This window comes from Perognathus longimembris, chromosome 2 (genome assembly GCF_023159225.1).
Source record: "Perognathus longimembris pacificus isolate PPM17 chromosome 2, ASM2315922v1, whole genome shotgun sequence".
NCBI lineage: Eukaryota > Metazoa > Chordata > Mammalia > Rodentia > Heteromyidae > Perognathus > Perognathus longimembris.
This window is the reverse complement of record NC_063162.1, coordinates 63,089,783-63,110,713: the sequence shown is the minus strand read 5'-3', so window position 1 is coordinate 63,110,713 and position 20,931 is coordinate 63,089,783. Positions and strand designations below refer to the sequence as shown.

General features: G+C 48.6%; 1 protein-coding gene across 1 annotated transcript in view; it reads right to left on the bottom strand.

Moving 5' to 3' along the window:
• Window positions 1-20,931, bottom strand: part of Ogdhl (oxoglutarate dehydrogenase L) — a 30,851-nt gene that overhangs the window by 9,104 nt on the left and 816 nt on the right. The window contains exons 2-10 of the mRNA XM_048339296.1: window positions 19,804-19,860; window positions 17,695-17,899; window positions 15,641-15,811; window positions 5,056-5,158; window positions 4,558-4,673; window positions 4,266-4,420; window positions 3,449-3,595; window positions 2,921-3,011; window positions 126-305 (exon numbers count right to left, since the gene is read on the bottom strand). Of these exons, the coding sequence (XP_048195253.1) occupies window positions 126-305; window positions 2,921-3,011; window positions 3,449-3,595; window positions 4,266-4,420; window positions 4,558-4,673; window positions 5,056-5,158; window positions 15,641-15,811; window positions 17,695-17,898 (1,167 nt within the window). The 5' untranslated portion in view covers window position 17,899; window positions 19,804-19,860. The remainder of the gene's footprint in view (window positions 1-125; window positions 306-2,920; window positions 3,012-3,448; window positions 3,596-4,265; window positions 4,421-4,557; window positions 4,674-5,055; window positions 5,159-15,640; window positions 15,812-17,694; window positions 17,900-19,803; window positions 19,861-20,931) is intronic.

Sequence of the window (20,931 nt, the reverse complement as noted above, 5' to 3'; positions counted from 1 at the left end):
GCCATCAGGGCCCTGTGCCCCAAATTATGCAGCCTGCCATGCCTACCACTCACAGCTAGGTCCTCAGAGTCCAATTCTTCAGAGTCCAGCCCCTAGAATGCCCTTCAAGGCCCAAATAAGCTCACCTTCTTGCCCTGGGCATCCCCACGGTAAAACTGCTCTGCCTTTGTCTTTCCCTGAACTACAGGGTCCACAGCTTCCAGATGGGAGGGGTTGGCCACCAGCGACAGTGTAATGTTTCTGTTGGTAACACGGTTGATCCTCTCATGATACATGCCCAAGTGGTATTTGACATCCCCAGAGCCCTGAAGGTCAAAGAAGGACATGATGAGCCCATCTCTCCTATGCCAGACTGTGGACTGAGGAAGGCAGGCTCATCTTGAAACGTGGCTCAAAGGCCATGAGCTACTTGTTCATCAAAGCCTGTTATACATCATCAGCTATGGTCCTCTCATCATGACTGGTCTCAGAAGGGAGAGAGCATCAGGACAAAGGGGTATCTCCTGGCAATTACTACAGAAAATGAAGGGTAGCTCATATCAGTTGAGCCACTTGCCAGGCCTCTGGGAAAATACCAGATCCAAATCCCTACCTCATTCTTTACACCAAAGTAATTCAAAGCCACCATTTGTTAGGGTCTCAGTGAGAAGGCTTATTTTCTTTCTTTCTTTCTTTCTTTTTTTTTTTTTTTTTTTTTGTCAGCCCTTGGGCTTGAACTCTGGGCCTGGGCGCTATTCCTAAGACTCTTTATGCTCAAGGCTAGCACTGCACTACTTGAGCCACAACACCACTTCCAGCTTTTTCTGAGAAGTTAGTTGGAGATAAGAGTCTCACAGACTTTTCTGCCTGGGATGGCTTCAAATCACGATCCTCAAATCTCAGCCTCCTGAGTAGCTGGGATTACAGGTATAAGCCACCAGCACCTGGTGGAAAGTTTATTTTCTAAACAATATTCAAATCCCAGAATCTATAAGAGATAAGGCAGGAAAAACAGATTAAATTTGTCAGGGATAAGGGAAGAAAATCAAGGCATAGTGTTGGTGAGGAAAATATATGTAAGACACAAACAAGGGCTAATATCTTCAATAAGCAAAATGTTGTTATGAATCAGTAAGATTTTAAAAAGTTAGTAAGGCCAAAATGTGCCATAAAAAATGAGCAAAGGCTATGAAAGAAAATTATAGAACAAGAAATAAAATGGTTCAAAGACATGGGAAAGTACTGTTATACTCATAACAAGGACACTTGTTAAAAATGAAATTGACAGGTACCAGTGGCTCATGCCTATAATCCTAGCTGATTCTCAGGAGGCTGAGCTCTGAGGATGGCAGTTCTCAGCCATCCTGGTCAAGAGACTCATCTCCAATTAAGCATCAAAAAAGCCAGAAGTGGAGCTGTGGCTCAAGTGTTAGAGTGCCAGCCTTGAACAAAAGAGCTCAGGGACAGCACCCAGACCCTGAGTTCAAGCCCCAGAACCAGCACAAAAATAGAAGAAATCGTTGTGGCACCTATCTTGTTGCAAAGATGACTGGACAAGGCAGGGGAGGCCAGGGCTGTGGGGTGCACAGGCCATGGTGGGCTCACTGATGCCTGCCACATCCTCAGTTCTAACACTGAGTCATTGCACACATGTGAAAACACTCACAGGGGATGCTCTGTAGCTGCGAGAAGACTGGGCCAGCTGCCCACATACTCAGAGACAATGACAACTTGGTAAGTGAAAACAGCAAGGCGTCCATGAGGGCCCTGGCTGCTCCAAGGTCCTCTGGACAAAGCCATGCTTGCGTCTGCACAGAACAATCTTAGAATCACAAAGCTCAGCATACACAAGCACACACCCCAAATTGCCCACAGAACAAGATCTCACAGTGGAAACATATTCTCATTGCTCAAACTGTTTTTAAAACAATGTTCATATTTCATTATCTGTTTACTTTTTTGTAACATTCCAATTTTTTTTCAATCTAAAAAAACTATAAGTATTTCAAACTAACCTTTGGCTAGGCTTTCTATCCAAACTCAATTCCCTCTCTCCCACTCCCTGTCACAGACACAAACTCATAATCAGTCTGAGGCAGATGCTTTCATCATTCTACACAGGAGCATCTAAGGCTTGGGGAAGTAAAGTTGCCTGAGGGAAATGAATAGCATGCAGAAAGAAGCTGGGCTGGGAGCCAGCAATGTGGGTCCTAGCTCTGCACTAGCACAGGGCTCTAGGTGTCCTTGGAGCAGTTACTGTCACTTTAACAAACCAAGCATTGTGCTGGGCACTGGGGCTTTGAGGACAAGGTCCCAGCTCTTGCCCTAGAAGGAAAGACAGATATGCATGCATGCATACGGCAGGCTGGGAAAGGATAGAAAAGAGGCAGGGAAGGGGGGAAAAAATGACACAGAGGAGGGACAAGTTCACTGCCCAGAGAGAGCCATCAAAAGGAAAGAAAACAGCACATGGAAAGAGTAGGGCAGGGCAGGGGAGAGGGAAAGGCAGTGAAGGTTAAGGGCCCACCATAGCCAAGGGCACAGTGACACAGAGCAAAGAAGGAGTGAGAACAGGAAAGCCAATACTTGGCTGACTATGGACACAGAAAGCATCTGACTGCCACAGCTCTATGGGGCCAACAAAAGGGTGAGCTGCCCTTCCATGCTGGAAGCAGGATAAGGCACACAGGCTGAAATAACGTCCTGACAAGTCTGTGGGATTCTCTGGGGTTCAATTACCTCCACTAGAAAACAGAGAGGTTGGTCCAGACGACCTAAGGGCTTTCTCAGCTGTCACAGGCTGGGGGCCTTGGGGCCTCTCACACCCCTCAGTCCATCCCAGGTTTGTCTCACTCAGGAAGCTCTGGGCCCAGACCCTCCCAGGCCACATTCCAAAATACCAGGCCCTCTCAGAGTGCCAGGCCCAGGGCACAGCACCCACCTCATCAGCTGCCTCCAGCTTGGGGTCAAACTGGCAGAAGATCTGCTCCAAGTCCTTGCGGATCACGTTGGCCAGCACATTCAGCCTGCCCCTGGGACCAGAAGGCCTGTGCTCTTACCTGCCACTGCCACTATGGGCCCACTCCAGCCCGTCCTGTCTCAGACCATGGGGGCGGGGAGGGGGGGGCAGCCAGCTGTCTGCAGGCAGACACCCCTGCACACCACTGACTCCCATCTCCTGGTCCACAGGAGCCTCAAGAAATCCAATGTATCCTTTTCTGAAGTCCTGTCCCTCTTGGGGAGAGCTGGCAACATGGCCAAAGAAAAGGAATCTCAGAAAATTCAGGGGGGCTCTGGCTTTTTCGTGAAGAGCTAGCCAGGCCTGGTGGCTCTAAGAACCTACCAAGTCATTCTCCTCTACCACAAGGTCCCACCAACATCCCACCCTATCTTCCATCTCTTCCCTTGCCCAAGTCCCCTGGGCCTGGAAGATGTGCCAGGCTGGGAAGGGGGTCAAAGCTGGCTCCACCTGTGTGGCATTCCCAGGATGACATTCTCGACCCCCATCTCGCTAGACTTGTCAATGATGGTCTTGAGGGCAGGAATCATGACCTCACAGCCTTCCAGGCCAAATCGCTTCTCTGAGGACCACTTTCGAGCCAGGAAGTCTTCAAACCTGATTGGGAAAAGAGATGGAAGGAACGGAACTGGGGCTCATGGGGGCTGTTCCCAAACACAGGGAGCTGGGTACCTGGGACAAGAATTTAGACCCACACCTGACACCATGTCACTCCCAAGGAGCACAAGATCAGTGCAGGATGGGGGTCCCCAACTTCACCAAAGTCCTCTTCCCAAAGCCCTCCCTGCCCAGACTATCCTCTCCCCTCTTCACAGCCAAATTTCTCTACCTACTCCCCACCCGCCTCTCTCCTGCCTGCACTGCAAGGGCCTCTCACCAAGTCCCCTGACCTCCACTTGGCTGAATTCCAAGTCCAACTCACATCTCACTGCTTGGCAACCAAGCACTGGGCTGGGTGCACCTCTGGGCCTGCACCTTGAGGCAACTCCGGCTTCAGAGTCCCACCACCCATACCGGGAGACACCGCAGCCCAAGTAGTCCCACAGCCACCATCTGCCCCTGTCACCATGTTTACCTGGAGCTTCACCTCTCTCCACCTGCCTGGCTTGGCCCTAGATCAGCTCCTGGCCAAACTAATTGAACATCTGGGCCTAAAGCTCTGCGGAAGAAACATCTACAGCCAGGCAGAGGCCAACCTAAGCTCTGGGCCCCTGCAGGTTTCCTGGTCATCAGCCACACAGGGCTGCCCGCCCAGGATAGCGCTGACCTCATGGAGCGCACCAGCCGTGCCAGCAGGGTCCGCTTCTCCTCACTAGAGAACTGCATCACACCGGGGGTCTCAAACTTCTGCCGGATCCACTGGCACTGCTCCACGTCGTTAATGAACATGAACTCCAGGCCAATGTGCTGACAGTAGGTGCTCTAGAAGGAAGAGGCGAGGACTCCACAAACAGCCAGGAAGATGGATGATGGCCCAGGAGTGTGGAGCACAGGTGGAAGTGCCTCTCACATGGCAGAGAGCATCATCAGGTGTGGCAAACACACCTGCCAGAGCTCACCTCCAGACGCCGAATGATCTCCCGAAGAGAAAGTGTGTTTTCAGAGCCCCCAATGAAGGTGGTTGTAGGCAGTTGGAACTCCTTATCCAGGTCAGCTTCCTGCAGGTCATAGAAGGCTGGGGAAGGAGCCCCATGCAGCAGAGAGAAAAGAGGGAGACCAGGTCTAAGGCAGGGAGAACATCCTCAGACCCCCTCAACAATCTGCCTGTAGCATCCCTCCATTTCTGTCTTGGCAGCTCAAAGACCTTCTGCCAGTGGAGAACAGTCAGAGCCACAGCTGGCAGGGGTGAGCATGAACAAGTGTCACCCCTGCTGGGCGCGGTCAGTGGTTAGGGAAGGTGGGAAGACATCCCTCTTGGGGACACTGTGTGATAGATTGGCAAAGGTCAGAGGAGACTTGGACCCAGAATCAGGCTCCAGGACCCAGAATTCCCATTGGGCCACAGTACCAGCTCTCTATGCATTAACAGGGCATCAGGAAAGGGTCCCAACTCTCACCCAACTTATCGATGGTTGTGATTAAGTCTGAGGGCACAAAGGAGTCCAGATCTGCATCCAGAATGCCCAGGGGATCCAGCTGGGCCACGTGGTGTCCCCGGATCTGGAAAGAGGGTAAGGAAAAGGCTAGGCTGGGTCCCAAATGAATAGACCTTTGCCCAGAATGAGGCTAGGAGCTCCTGGCATTTAACACCAGCTTCAGAACTGTGAGTTCCACACGTGGCACCTGTGAGACCCCAGCCATGACCACTAAAGCAGCAGGAGCTCACCCAGTGTAAAAGCACAACATGTAGCCGGCAGGCCTATATACAAAGGGAAGCACTATGGTACAGTAATTGTGAAATTCTAGAAATTCCCAAGTGAACATCAAGAAGAGTCAAGCATAAAGATAAGAAAAATCTACCTGAGGGAGTACTACAGAGCTGTTAAAAGGAATGAGAAAAACTCCCATCTGCTACAAGAAGGCAGTCGCCATAAAATACCTCTAAGGAAAAAGACAAATCCTGCAATAGCACACATGGTGAATTACCTATTATGTAAGAAAGGATATATAAATAAATAAATAAATGTATTTGTATACACACAAACACATTACAAAACTAAATCATAAAATGAGAAAACCATAAAATAAGAAAAAAATTACCATCTACAGGTATGGCACAAACTGGGATAGATACAAGGACAGGTCTAGAAGCTAGACTTTGAGAAAATACCTTGTTTTGGAGGTATAATAGTATTTATAGTAAACATTTTACATTCTAAAACTAAATGAAACTTTAATGTGAAAGTAAAATGAAGTAAATGAATAAGTATATTCATTTAGTGGCATACTACAGAAAAGAACGATTCCAGTTGGCAAATGGAATATTCCCTAAAGACAAAACAGAACTACAGAGGAAAATTACATAAACTCTTTTCCATTACTAATCTTGGTAACAGTGTTTGAATTGTTCTTCCAAGACTGTTGCATGTGGGCTGTGGGGGAAAAAAATCAATAAGCCACTGCACAGACATCTTTGAAGACGTCTTTTTGGCATCTTTGAAAGGAGACAGCATCACAAGATTGATGAGGTCAACAGCAAACCGTAAGTCCTGCATTTGAAGTATGCTGCTAGTATAAATCCATAATGCATGTCAGCTTTCTAGAAGAAAATAGTCATTTTCCAGCTCCTACTATTGAAATGACTAAACCAATAGGGACCTGGATGGATCTGGGATGGGGAAAAACATATAAAATAAGACTTGGAGGGGCTGGAAATATAGCCTAGTGGTAGAGTGCTTGACTCATATACATGAAGCCCTGGGTTTGATTCCTTAGCACCACATATCTATATATGGCGCTGTGGCTCAAGTGGTAGAGTGCTAGCCTTGAGCAAAAAGAAGCCATGGACAGTGCTTAGGCCCTGAGTTCAAGCCCCAGGACTAGCAAAAAAATAAACAAAGACTTGGAGAGAGAGAAAGAGTGTGCAAGCATGCTGGTCCTGTTGAACTCAGGGCCTAGGCGTTATCCCTGAGCTTTTTTGCTCAAGACTCTATCACTTAAGTCACAGCTGCACTTCTGGCTTTTGATGGTTAACAGAAGAGTCTCACTGATTTTCCTGCCCAAACTGGCTTTGAATCTCAAGCCTCAGATCTCATCCTTCTGACTACTTAGGATTATAAGTGTGAACCACTAGCACCCAGCAGGGCCTCTTAAAGCAGTTAGCAAAGGACCGTCAAGCATGGCCAGGGCTGGGAGTATGGAGACATTTTGAGCACACATATGTATCATCACACATATATAATCACTATATATACATATATCATCTACAACAAGATGAAATAATCAAATATGACTAAATTTATGCATTCAGATCATACTTTTAAAAAGAAAGAAAATCCTCTATCTTTTGAAAGATATAAAAGAAGGAAAGTCAGAATGCCACTATTTTTTTTTTTTTTTTGCAACTCCTAATGAATTCATGGAGCTAAGGAATCACTGAAAATCCTCATCACCATCACCACTGGTAGCTGATTCATGGGGGAAATCAAACCTTTAGATATTACCACCATCTAGAGAAATTACACAGGACAGGTGAAATGACACCTGACACCACAGGTATTGAAGTGCCAGACTTTGAAGTCAGGCCCAACTTTACCATGCGAACCCCACTTTACCACGCGAACCTGAGATAAGCAGGCCCAGTGAGCAAACCCAGGACAAGCCCATTAGGGCCCAGTCGGTGTAGAACTCTAACCGCTGGGAATGCTTAACTCTGACTGCCCCCAGAGTGCCTCGAGCCCTGAGCCAATCAGATTTGCACCTGTGTCCTAATCTTGCTTGCTTGAACACCTGATTGTTGTAACCTTGTTCTTTGCCTTTATAAGCCCTGTGTAATCACAGCTCGGGGCTCCCTCCTAACCTCCGCTGTGTCGGTGGGTAGGATGAGGCCCGAGTTGCAGCTCGCTTGAATAAAGCCTTGCCTTGCTTTTGCATTTTGGAACATCTGAGTCTCAGTGGCCTTCTTGGTGGTCATCTTGCAACTTGGCACAACAGTATGTGATCGGCAAACTCAAGACAACAACAGGACAAACCACCCAGTCTGCGCGCGCACAGATATATCCATGCCTGAATTGGGCCTTATAAACCCTTCACCTCAAGCTCTCACTTGATTTTTCCACTCAAGGCTAGGACTCTACTATTTGAGGCACACTTCCACTTCCTGTGGCAAGTTTCTTATCTCTATAACGACAAACTGAACCAGCCCCTGGATCAAATGAAAGGATATCTGGGATTCACCTCAAGTTAACTCAACAGCAGATAAAAGACAAAAGGAAGAGGAGCCAGACAAGGGTTGCTCGCACCTATAATCCCAGCTACTCAGAAGGCTGAGACCTGAGGATTATAAATGAAAGCCAGCCTCGGGAGTGAAATCTGTGAGACTCTTACCTCCAATTACACACACAAAAAAGCCTGAGGTGGGATTGTGGCTCAAGTGGCAAAGAACTGTCTTGAGCAAAACGCTCAGGGACAGTACCCTTGAGTTCAAGCCCCAGGACTAGCATGCTTACACACACCAAAAAACTGTGTGTTAGGGGATAGGGGTGGGAGTGGAAGAGATAAGATTATCCACATGTTGATGGATAGGTGACTCACTACATTATTCTGCCTCTTCCATGCTTGAAAATGTCCATAGTTGGAGCTGCAGTTCTCCACGTGGGAGCCACCAGTGTTGGGCCTCAGGGCAATTCACAACTAGCCCACCAGGCAGACTAGAACTTGCTGGGTCTCAGCTAACTACAAAACAGAGCACACAAAGGAGCTGGTCCTCATGTAAAAGACAAGACCCTGAAGCAGAGTGTTAGAATTTCCCTAGCCTCAGGTCCTCAGCTCCTCCACTAGCCCCCAGATCCACCCATACCTAATGAGCCACTCCTATTCACTACCTAACTACTTCCCCTTTACCCCCAGAGAGAAGCTGCCACCTGGATAAGGTGCAGATACCGTGTAGCTCCCTCTCCGGTGGGAACTATGGCCCCACTAATAAACCTCCTTATGAACCTTCTTCTCCTGTCTGTGATTATCTCCACATGGTCCTCTGGGATGGCCGATACCTATGCTTTCATTGGTGCTGAACCTGAGATAGGCTCCCCGGTGGATTTGCTCTCCCATTTCTGGGGGGTCCAAGCTGCCCCCGGGACCGATTCTGCTGTCCTAAGCCCACCCAGAGGACCACCGAGGTAACTTCTGACCAAGCGCTCTACTTCCATCCGCCACGACAATCTGCAAATTTGCCCTCACACCCAGCGTAAGTGATAATCTAACCGAGGGCTCGGATCCGATTTTCCGATTTACTGTAGGGCCACAGGGCCATGGCTTCAGGGCCACACTAAAAATCTTGGCGCCAAGTTCCGAGCCCCACTCCAAATGACCGTAGCATAGGGCCACAGGGCCATGGCTTCAGGGCCACACTCTGTGCTCGGTCCGGGACACAGCAACTGGGGTGACGACCTCATTGCTGATTGTCTCCTACATTTCAGCTGACCAAAGTAATACCTGGGATGCTTAGTATTTAACTCCTCAGCTCTGCTAATCACTTACCTTAGGAAGGGCACAATCATCCACAACAGATTTGAAACTCCAACCAGGGTGAGTTGACCATTAGCCGGGAGCTTGGATTTTTCCATAAGGCCACTGGGCCACCGTAAATCGTGGCTCCAAGTTCCGAGCCCCACTCCCAGGGAAGGCCACTAAGCCGCCGACCTTAAGCCACTGGGCTAGGTCAAGGGAATCAGCAATTGTGGGTGTTTGGAGTCAACTGTTCTCTAGTTCAGCTCCGCTGGTCACTCATCAAATGAGGGCCAGTCTAAAATGCTTCAGGAAAGCTGCTCAAGTTTGAGCCCAATTTTAGAGTTCTCTCTCTCTCTCTCTTTCTCTCTCTCTCTCTCTCTCTTTCTGCCTCTTTGTTTCACAAAGAAAGGTTTTCTGTTCTTGTTATTGATGTTTGTTAAGCTTGGAGATTCAGTTCAGTTCTGCTTGTTGTTGGCTAAATCCTAAGTTTTCTCTAGCATTGACCACGTGGTGGACAATAGAATTGGTTTTAGCAAGTGCCATCTTGGTTCCATCAGGGTTCCAAAAACTCTTGGAGGTGGAGTTCCACCCATCCCCCAGGTAATGGGCGTTCCAAATTCCTCCAGGCTGGGCAGGGATGTGGAGACTCAAGTTCTGAGTAACCCTGCCCCCCACCCTGAACTCTGTAACTGTGGCCTTGCAATTCAAATGTGCCTTGCAATTCAAATGTGCCTTGCAATTCAAATGCTGGAGGTGTCTTGTTGTGAGCCTACTAAGGCTCTGACCAGCTCGGCCGCCATTAAGCCGTGCCACGTATCTGTTCTGTTCATGTCCTGTCTCTCATCTCCTGGACCGTCTCTGGTCATAGCATCCCACTTGAGCACCCCATTGGAGCTAAACTGGTTTCTAAAAATGAGGCTTCTCCATTTCCTCGCTGTATAATCTGTGAACATTTTTGTTTGCTAGGAAAGTTTTTTGTTTTCTAACTGACCATGTGGTTCTAAAATATGGGCAAAATAGTATTTTGCCACTGGTATTCCAGAAAACTTGCATGGCCAATTTAAAAAAAAATTCTAAGTGTGCCCCAAAGCTTGTGCACAACTGTCTGTATGTCTGTATGTCTGTTGGTAAAACAAGTAAAAACTGGCATCATGGTTTCAAACTTACTTGCTTTTGACTAATATTTTAACTTACTTTAAGTCTTGTGTTAAACTGATCTTCGCAGCCTGTGGGTAGAGTCACAGTGAACAGCCTGGAGGCAATCCTGACTCTTATCACCAGACTCCAAGCCAAAAGAAAACAAAAACCCAGGTTTTAAACCCAAACTGATCATGTTTGGGTGCAAGCAAATGTGTCTAAGAAAAACTCCAAAAGGTTCAAATATGCAGCACATGGCACAAGTTCAATGATGTAAAACCAGTGTGTTATTCTTTATGTCCATCTATGCTAAAAGCCAAATGTACATCTGATCCTGACAATTCTTTGGTATAGACTAAGATTTTACTTCTCCATTTTTCTCTCCTGTGCTCTCATAAACTCTTTTCAAGATCAAGGGACTGTAGTGCTAACTTAGATTTTCCTGACCCAGGATTAATAATTTGCTTTACAGGATGCAGGTCAACATGTGTGCTATCTGTATGGACTGTGGCGGTCTGTGGCTACAGGAAGCTGCCTCTACAGTCTGCTCCCAAACTGCCTAGTTTCACTACTAGTGATTTCTTCTCCCTCTTGCACGGAAAACTGCTCATGGAATCTAGGAGTCACTGGTGATCTTCCTGTGAAGATTTTGACAGGCCCAGAGTGCTCCTGCCTTGGCTGTGTGCCCCACCCCCCAAGATTAGAGTTGGGTTTATAGCAGGCCTATCATAACAGTTGGAACCAAGACTTACTCCAAGGTTAAAAGCATCAGAGTTGTGTTTGGTGGCCACAGGGTTGCATTGAGGTAGCACTGGTATCTTCCCCCTCGATGTCTCAGAAACTGTCATGGCTGCTGCAGAGAGCAGACTTGGTTGGCCTTTGGTCTGTGTGGATTTTGTGACTAGGAAGATGGTTAAAGGCCCAAGCCAAGCCTTCTAAAATCTTTTTAAAGTTGTCACCCTGCTTAAACCAGTAGAGCACCAGCCTACAAAAGCCAGAGTATACTGGGAGATTTCAAATGTCTTTAACCAGTCTGTGTAGAAATTTGCAGGCAACCCAGCAGGAGGTGTGACAATCTATCCAGAGGACTCTAAAAGATGCTACTACAGCCTTGCCCAGATCCAACCCATCTCTCCTGCCTGCCTCCATCACACATGACTAACAAAGCCTGCTGATTCGGGATGGAAGACACAGCCACCTCAGATCCACTGAAGCTGAGACTTTTACATTGTCCTGACCCTTTGCCCTCTTGATTGTTATTCATTTGTGTTCTCTTCCACCTGCCAATAAGGTTAAATGATATGATTTGATTTGATGGCATATGGATCTCATTCAGTCTGCTGTTCTCTAAGTGTTACAGCAGAACTCTGACAAGTTGGTCAATTCTCAACAAGTTACAAGTAAGCTCTACTCCTATTGTTCTCCTGTTGCTCTAATTGGAAATAAAAAGGGTTTTATGGCTAAGACTCCTTGGATTGCAGTTCGAAGCCAGCCTGGGCAGAAAAAAAAATATCCCTCTAAAACTCCATCTCCCAACTAACCAGCAGAGCCAGACTGGAAGCTTGGCTCAAGAGAACCAGCCAAATGCTGAAAGCGGCACGTGGCTCAGGTGGTAGAGCACTAGCCTCAAGCAGAAGTGCTCAGGGACAGTGCCCAGGCCTTGAGTTCAAGCTATCCAAGCAATGAGCACCTAGACCTTCAGGACGAGGTCAATCCTGACAATGAGGAACCATGGAGAGGAGTCTCATCTTAAATGGAGTCAATTTAAACTTGCCCTTTCAAAATTAATCAGAGCCGAAGATCAAGAGAAATACTTGTTTACCCACCTAATATCCATACCTGTCCTTTTTCCATCTGGACAGAAACTTGTATTCTTGCCCTTGTTACTTAGTATATATATATATGCGCCTCTGACTGGTTACTCCCAACCAGTCCACTATCCCTAAACACTTCCTTCCTGCCCCCAGTCCAGTTATTCCTCCTTCCTTTTAATGAGCCACAATTGGGTTTATGTTCCAAATGGAACTTTTCTGGCTTGTGCCCAGGGTGTGTTCTCCCATGTTGTTCATGTTAACTGGTCCTGTAAACTTGTCAGCTTTTTGCCTGACCTTCTCAAAAGTCTCTTTTAACAGGATAACAACATCCCTCACCTAGGACACCACCTGGGAATTTGCAGTTCAAGGCCATCCTCTTACTACACTGCTCTGCCCAGTGCAGATCTGGACCCTGAAGACCCCAACCCCAGTGACTCCTTGATGTGCCCAAGCTGCAGGAGGTAGCTAGAGGAGACCATGACACCCATTGGCCCTGATAACCATTCTCGTGGAAATGTTGAGGACTTTTACCAACCAAACTGTCAAACAAACACTTGGATGGTACCAGGCCAAATGATGAATCAGAGACCCCTGACTACTTCGCCCCTTTACAGCAGGAAGTAGCTCCAGAAGAAACAACCCCCGCCCATACTCCCAGCCTGGTAGCCCTCCTCTGTTATTAATAAACAACAAATGGGGGAATGTTAGCATTTCCCTAGCCTCAGGTCCTCAGCTCCTCCCACTAGCCCCCAGATCCACCCATACCTAATAAGCCACTCCTACTCACTACCTAACTACTTCCCCTTTACTCCCAGAGAGAGAAGCTGCCACCTGGATAAGGTGCAGACGCCATGTAGCTCCCTCTCCGGTGGGAACTATGGCCCCACTAATAAACCTCCTTATGAACCTTCTTCTCCTGTCTGTGATTATCTCCACATGGTCCTCTGGGATGGCTGGGACCTATGCTTTCACAGAGGACCTGTTCACTCAGCTTTACTCTCCCAGTTCCAGTCACTGTCAAGGTCAATCCAAGATCCCTCGCAATCCGCCAAGAAATGCAATCCACTTGAGCCTCCCTTAAATCAAAATGCTTTGGTCCAGAATGTTAGGTCCTGGGGGAAAAAGGCCCCTTCCCTTTGTTCTCCCTCCAGGAAGTCCCCAGCCAGCACCCCTAACTGGACCACCAGGGGTAACAGCAGGTCCAGCAGGCTGAGGTCACTTCCTCTTACTCTGAGGTCACATCCACATCTGCTATGGCCACTCCTTCTCCTACCCTCTCCCCATATCAGTCTCCATGATTCGTTCCCCCTTCCTACTCTCTAGACATATCAATCTCTTCTCTCCCTCTCCTCTTCTCCTTCTACATGCCTCCAACTCGTGGGTGCCAGCAGTTTGCCCCCTCCCCCACTCCCCACAATAAAACTCTTTTCTGCCAGAACCACATGGAGTCTCCTTTCAGTGAACCTTATACAGAAGTGATGGGACTGTGATGCTTTCGGATTTGAGAATCATTGCATGTACATAGTGAGGGGATAAGACCCAAGTCTAATCATTAATGTTTTATATACACCACAAGCACATGGTCTGAAGTGATTTTGTTGGGGGGATTTTGTTTGTTTTTTCCAGTCCTGGGGCTTGAACTCAGGGTCTACGCACTGTCCCTGAGCTTCTTTTGCTCGAGGCTAGCACTCTACCAGTTGATCCACAGCACCACTTCTTGGTTTTTCTGTGTATGTGGTACTGAGGAATCAAACCCAGGGCTTCATGCAAGCATTCTACCACTAAAGCCACATTCCCAGCCTGAAATGATTTTTTCTTTACAATTGGATATCTTTTTTTTATATCTTTATTTTTTAATTTGTTCTCCCAATATTTGCCTTTTGACTGGAAAGCTTGACATATTTACAGCTGATTTTATATACAATGCTTTTAGCATACCTGTGACCTATCATATAAGGTCAAGTGTGTGTCATATGACACATGTGGTGTCATGTTGGTACTCAAACAGTTTCAGACTTGGGAGCACATGGATTTTTAGATTAGGGTTGTTCAGCCACAGCAACTAGTAGCAGTTTGCTGTGATGAAGGGGCCCTGGTTGGGGCATACCCCCTACCAGTTGGGGGCCTGGCAGAGCCCAACCCTGCCCACCCTCCCTCTTCTACCAGATACACAGTTCCCTTCTAAACAGAGGCAAGACATTTCCATTTACTAATGCCCCCTGCTGCTGCCAGTATGGCAGCCTGCTGCTCTTTCCCACTGAGCCTGGGCCAAGGGCCAGGCAGCCCCTAGCACTGCTCCACAGTCAAGTTTCCCTTACGCAATGCTTTCTGCCACAGCTTCCCAGAGATCTCTAATGATTATACTTGTTGTGAGGCCAACACCAGAGAAGCCCTCTAATTAGTCCTCTTTGGTCAGTCAAGACCAAGAATATGGAACAACACACTAAGAAGAGGCCCAGCCTGAGAGCCTGACACAGGACTGCCCAAGTTTACAGGATCAACTACTGTTGGGTGCACTTGCGCTAATTGTGCACCTACTTTATCCAGTCCTATTGGAATGACCAGACTAAACAACAAACATCAATAAGGACCAACACAGTTCCCGCTCACTCAATGTGACCATTTAGCAAGTGCTCCACTGGGTAATTAGGTGTGGTTTGTACCAGACAGACAAGATATCAGAGACAGACCACAAGCCAGCACATCAGTAGACACAAAATTCATATTCCTCTGTAAGGCACTGTGGCAGACTAGCCAGAGGCATGGTGGCACCTGGTAGAGGACTTCAAGAAGGGCTCTCTGGATCACAATAGCTCAAAAGCTATGTACATATGATCATATAAGATGAAGTTAAGCAAAATGAACTCCAAGATATGGAAACAAGAGGATTTTATTCTTGTTGTTATTTTCAATGTACTACGTGAATCTCCTATGGCTTATCCCCTGTGGTTACTGTATATGATTTTGGTGCACTGGGTATTGTATATATGTTTACCTGAATTAGGGAAGGGAATGGGAACATCAGAATAGTGAGACAAAGGGCTGGGGATATAGCCTAGTGGCAAGAGTGCCTGCCTCGGATACACGAGGCCCTAGGTTCGATTCCCCAGCACCACATATACAGAAAACGGCCAGAAGCGGCGCTGTGGCTCAAGTGGCAGAGTGCTAGCCTTGAGCGGGAAGAAGCCAGGGACAGTGCTCAGGCCCGGAGTCCAAGGCCCAGGACTGGCCAAAAAAAAAAAAAAAAAAAAGAATAGTGAGACAAAGAATAAAGGGAGAACTAATGCAATAGCAATACTCATAAGACAGTAAGTTGGAAAAGAACTGTACAACTAGCAGGCTGGGAGGGAGGGAAGGTGAGAGAAAAATGAAGGAGGGTATAACAAGTATTACAAGAAATATAGTCACTACCCTATTATGTAACTGTAACCCCTCTGTAGATCAACTTGACAACAAAATTGAATTTTAAAAAAAGAGGGGGGTCTCTCTGGTGAGGTGATGGTATTGAGAGAGAGCTCTTTTCTCAGCATCTGGCCAGGCCCAGAGTCAGGTGGCTTCCTAGTCCTGTCCTGGCTGCCCTCACCTGGTAGGCCCGGATCAGGGACTGCACAGCCAGGTGGTCTTCCACCAGCTTACTGGTCTTAGCGCGGCTGGAGACTGCAGGCCGGCTCTCAGGGACGACAGACAGAGGCTGTGGTTGCGCAGGGCGTGCAGAGGCTTCCTTACTGGCTTGCCTGAAGAAACTGTCCCAGGCCTGAGCAGGGCAAAAGGAAGAAGTAGCCAGGTCAGGACCAGGAAGAGTCAAGAGTGGCCTATGGCCTAGGCTGGAGTACTAAGGAGCATCTGGTATTCCTTGGGGCACATGGTTCTCAGGCCTGCTGGGGCGCTGTTCTAGGGGTCCCTTCTCCAGCAGCCCAGGCCCCTCTCCCACAGTGCAGCTGTCTTCGGGGTTCAGTGTGGCTCAAGTGCTTCAGCTGCAACAGGAGCTAAGACCTCAGGGAAAACAAGACCACACACACCGTGGGTCACAGGTCTTTGTTATGCCAATGAGGCAGCCAGATGTTTAAGACACATATCTTTTAAGCTAGTAATTTATCCAAACATATATGTATATAAGTGTACCTGATATACATATAAAAAAAACGTTCCTTTCAGAGCTGGGCTCTTAGTAAAAATGACATTGCAAGCACAACTTAAATGACTTTTAAACAGAAAAATGGCAAAACAAATGAATGTACAGTGATCCCTCACCTATTTCAGGAGTTCCATTCCGTGATACAGTGAACCGCAATATAGTGAGGGAACAACTGTATGTTTGGAATCTGGAGGATTATACAATTGTAAAAAATAAAACAGGTGCTCATGGCTCATGTCTGTAACCCTAGCTACTCAAGAGGCTGAGATCTGGGGATGGAGGTTCAAAGCCAGCAGAAGCAGGAAGTGAGACTCTTATCTCCAATGAACACCAGAAAACCAGAAGTGGTAGAGCCCTAGCCTTGAGCAAAAGAGCTCAGAGACAGCACCCAGGCCTGAGTTAGAAGCCTTATGACCCACAAGATAAATAAACAAAAATAAGGTACATTCATAATTGTGGAATATCACCAAGATATGTTGTAAAGAGAACAAATCCAGTGATATGCAGCTAGCTACTCTGTGTAAAAGCAAAGTCAGACGTGAATAAACAGATACATCTATGTGTTTTCCAGGGACTGAGATAGAGCTCACTTGTCTAGCATATTGTGAAGCCCGGGGTTCTATCCCGAGCACCACACAAACAAAAACAAAAGCACTTTCCTTTGCTCACACCCATTTAGAAACAGTGGAGAATCAGTTAAGACACACACACACACACACACACACACACACACACACACACACACACACACCTACCTCATGGAAAGCCATCTTGCAAAGCCTGTCAAAATGGCACACACAGCTACTCTTGGATGGAACCCCTCCACTGGGAAATTTTCCAAGCTAGCTGTGCACATGCAAGATGATAAAGGCACAGAGCATGCAAGACTGGAAGTGGACCAGAGGTCTGTCATCAGGGATAGAATGGCACAATGTTGCAATGGAATAGTATTCAGGTAGAAAAAAATAACAATGAGGTTCTTTACAAGCTGACAATGGAAAAATCTGGGAGATAGATTGCCAACTTGGAAAAAAGCAAGGGACAAAACAGAATTGTTCACATATTACTATAAGTTTACTTAAAATCTCAGAAGGGAAAAAAAGAAGGGGGCAGGTGAGAACTGATAAATCAAGGAGTAGGTTGGGAAGTCTTTTGACTTTTCCAAAGCTTTGGGTTTGGCCCATGTGCCTGTTTACTTTCCTCTGAGGGGAAGAGTATTCCAGTAAAGGAGAGGCAGTACCTTCTTCCCCAATCAACTTTTTCCACCCAACAACCAGAACTTACAGATCATGAACCAATAAACATTTCTTGTCTTAAGGGCCATCAGGAAACTCAGAATAGCAGACTCAGAGCAGTTTCTGCAGCCAGGGCCCACCTTCCACAGCTGATTTCTCAGTAGGCGGGCCTGAAGCCTTCCTCCTTCAGGTGAGAACAGGCCCCAGACCCTTTTCTTCTCACTCTCCACCCAACCCCAGGTGCAACAGAGAGGGTGGGGTGCCCACCTGGTGAACGCTCTGTGGGTTTTCCAGCCAGGCGAAGTACATCTCCTCCACATAACTGGAGTCACTTCCACCTCTGCCGCCAGAGAGGGTGGTGGGTGCCCCAGAGGACCTGCTGTGCGGGCTGGGCCCTTGGATACTCCTCACAGACAGAAGTCTCACCGCCTGTACCCCAAGCCAGGATGGCAGCAGCCTTAGCTGGCTCATTCTGTCACAGGCAATGAGAGAGGTGTAAACCACAGAACCAGGACAGGAATTCCAACAGGGATGTGTTCACTCATCACCACCTGTCATGCCCCCTTTCCTCCCCCCTCCCCGGCATGAGTAGGCCTGGAGCCTACTCCATGATAAGACGGAGGTGACAATCTTCCCTGATCTCCTGGATTCCATAGACATAGCCCTGAGGTGCCCCCTCACCCCAGCCTATGCTCCTTCCTTGTTGGTCCTGTGGGCCTGAAGAGCCCTGCTGCCAGCCCTGCCTGGAGACGGACCTAACTCAGGCTCTGGGTGTCTCATTCTGAGGGCCCCAGGCCAAGTGCAAACAGTCCTCCCAAGAAGGGGACTTGGAACTTGGGTGAGGGTCCTCCAAGCACTAGGTTTACTATATGTGGTCAGACAAAGGGTGCAAGGATACAGAGGTGAGGGAGAGCAATGATGCACCATCTCAAAAGGCCTAGCACGTGATCCTGTCCCCAACCACTGTGGCCAAAAATGACCAGTACTGCAGTACAAGCTCTGAGCACCCTTCCTCCTAGACACATCCAGGAAGCTAGTGATGCAGGCCTCCCTAACAACCTGCTTGGTTTAGAGGTGTGCTGGAGGGCAGAAACCAAAGCAGCCCCATGCCCAGCCCAGCTCTTCACTGGAGCGACCCCATGCTCAAACTCCAGACAAATACAGGGGACTCTCAATGGCAGATGTCTCTTACACCCCATAGAGGACAAGAGTGGCAGGGTTCTCCCCTGACCCAAGAGTATAATATTCACCCCTTGGAGGGCTCCATGCAAATACCCCCCACCTGTTTAAGTCTGTACCCAGTACCTGAGTTACTAGGTAACTGGCACACCTGGAGGCAGTTACCTCCTCCTTCTCTGAGGTCACATCCAATCCACCTGGCTATACTGCCCACCTTTTCCTATATAATCCTGCTCAACATGATCCCTGCTCTTTCATTTTCTCTTACTCTCTTCTTGCTATTTTCTCTTTTTCCCTTCTTCTTTCCCCTCTGCCTCCCCATGCCTCCATCCGGTGTGGGCTGGCAGTTTGCTTCCCCCCCCACCCCCAATAAACTCCTTTCTGCCTGAACCATGTGGCAGGTTTCCTTCCTGGCTAACCTTACATCTAGGTAAGAGTTATTTTAAGGTAGGTAGCCAATAAAGGAGAACGCCACGTGGTATTCAGGCAAGAGAGAAAGTTTATTACCGAACAGCAGGCCTGTGGCCAAGGTGATGCATGGCAGGAGAGAAGGGGCGACCCCCGCCCAGCCCTGCCTTATCTAGGGCAGGGGCAGGGAGGTATAGCCAGGTGGATTGGATGTGACCTCAGAGAAGGAGGAGGCAATGGCCTTCAGGTGTGCCAGTTACCTAGCTAACTCAGGTACTGGGTGCAGACTTAAACAGATGGGGGGAATGTGCATGGACTGGGTCCACTGAGGCCCCCAGCTGCCCCAGGTTCCTACCTCCATGTGTTTCCTCAACCTCACCCTGAGACTAAGCAGTGGCCCCTCCTCTGCTCATCCCAGCTCCTACAGACTACTGGCCACTCAGGAACGTGTGGGTGGAGCTAAGGGCCACCCCACAGGGGCCATGCAGTGGAGGAAGACCACTCCCACCCCTGCCACATGACTAAGTGACCCAGAAAATGTGCATGCTGGGCATCTGCCTAGGCTGGGACTTGATCAATGCCCTTGAGCATACTCTACCAACAGGTAGAGAAACTCCCCCACAGAATGGGCAACTCCTGTTCCTGCCACCAGGACCCCACGGGCTGCACTTCTGCAAGGGGCCAAGCCCCACCACAGGGCTTGATCACAGACGACTGGAGTTCCTCCCCCCGGCCTGTTGTCTCACCTCTTTTCTCCCCCAACCCACTGCCTCCCCCTTGCAAACTCACCTGAGCCACAGGAATAGGAGAGGGATCTTCAGTCAAGAATGAGCAGGCACCTCAAGCCTGAAGAGAGGAAAATTTAAAACTCAAAACAAGTCATTCCAGGAAGGGAGGGTGATTTACAGGCTCTGAGCTCCAAATGTGCTCCCACCCTACCCCCACCCCACTCCATTCCCAACACACAAGCTCAATCCCAACACTCTGGGCTGCAGGCCGAGCCCACCTCTGCCCCTCAGCAGCTGTTCAAGGGCTGGACCAACTCTAGGGTCACAAGCCCAGCTCTGCTTGGCAATCTAGAGTGGCACTGGAGCTCTTGGCCTGAGGCATCACTAGAGCCCCAACCATCAGGAGCTTCCTGGTCTCCATTCTACCTACATATGGCACAAGAAGCTGGATGTAGAGGAGGAAGAACATGGCTCAGGCAGCCTAACAGTGGAGCAGTCATGGTGCTCAACTTTACAAACAGGGAAACTGAGGCAGGAGAGGTTACGCTGACAATTGAGGGGCCTCTGTGTGGGTCCAGGGCCCAGGTCTTCCTCACTGCAGAATCAAGATGTCAGCCCACTGGCAGTAGCTGATCCCTCCAGCAGCTCTATCCCCACAGTGGATGAATTCAGGCCAGACTGAGACAAAGCATGGCTATTCTCAACCTGGCCCTGGGTAGGAACATTGTGTCTTGCAAGCTAAATAGTCTGGGCAAGGGGCCTCCACCCAGCCAGACCGGTGTGAACCCAACTAGCTGAAGGGCCCAGCTTGCCTTGCTAAGTCACCCCCACCATCCAACGCAGCCGCAAGGAGTCAAAATGAAATAAGGTACTTTGTGCAAGACTGGACAGTTGTCATGGGGGGCTGTCCTCTCTGGGGGCAATGCCACAGTGGTATTCCCAACCCAGAACTACACAGACATCCCAGCCACTAGGCCTCCCAACACACTGGACCCTGTACCCCCCTATTCCCCAACGCATCCTGGTGCAGGTTGTTGACAGAGGTGCAGAGGGAGGAAAGAGGGAGTGGAAGGAGGGAGAGAGGAAGACCTCACCACCAGACCTTCAAGTCTGGCGGCCCCAGTCTGGCGGCCCCGTCTGGGGCCCATATGCTGAGAACTGGGCCGCCGTTTGCTCGGTGGTGCGGTTT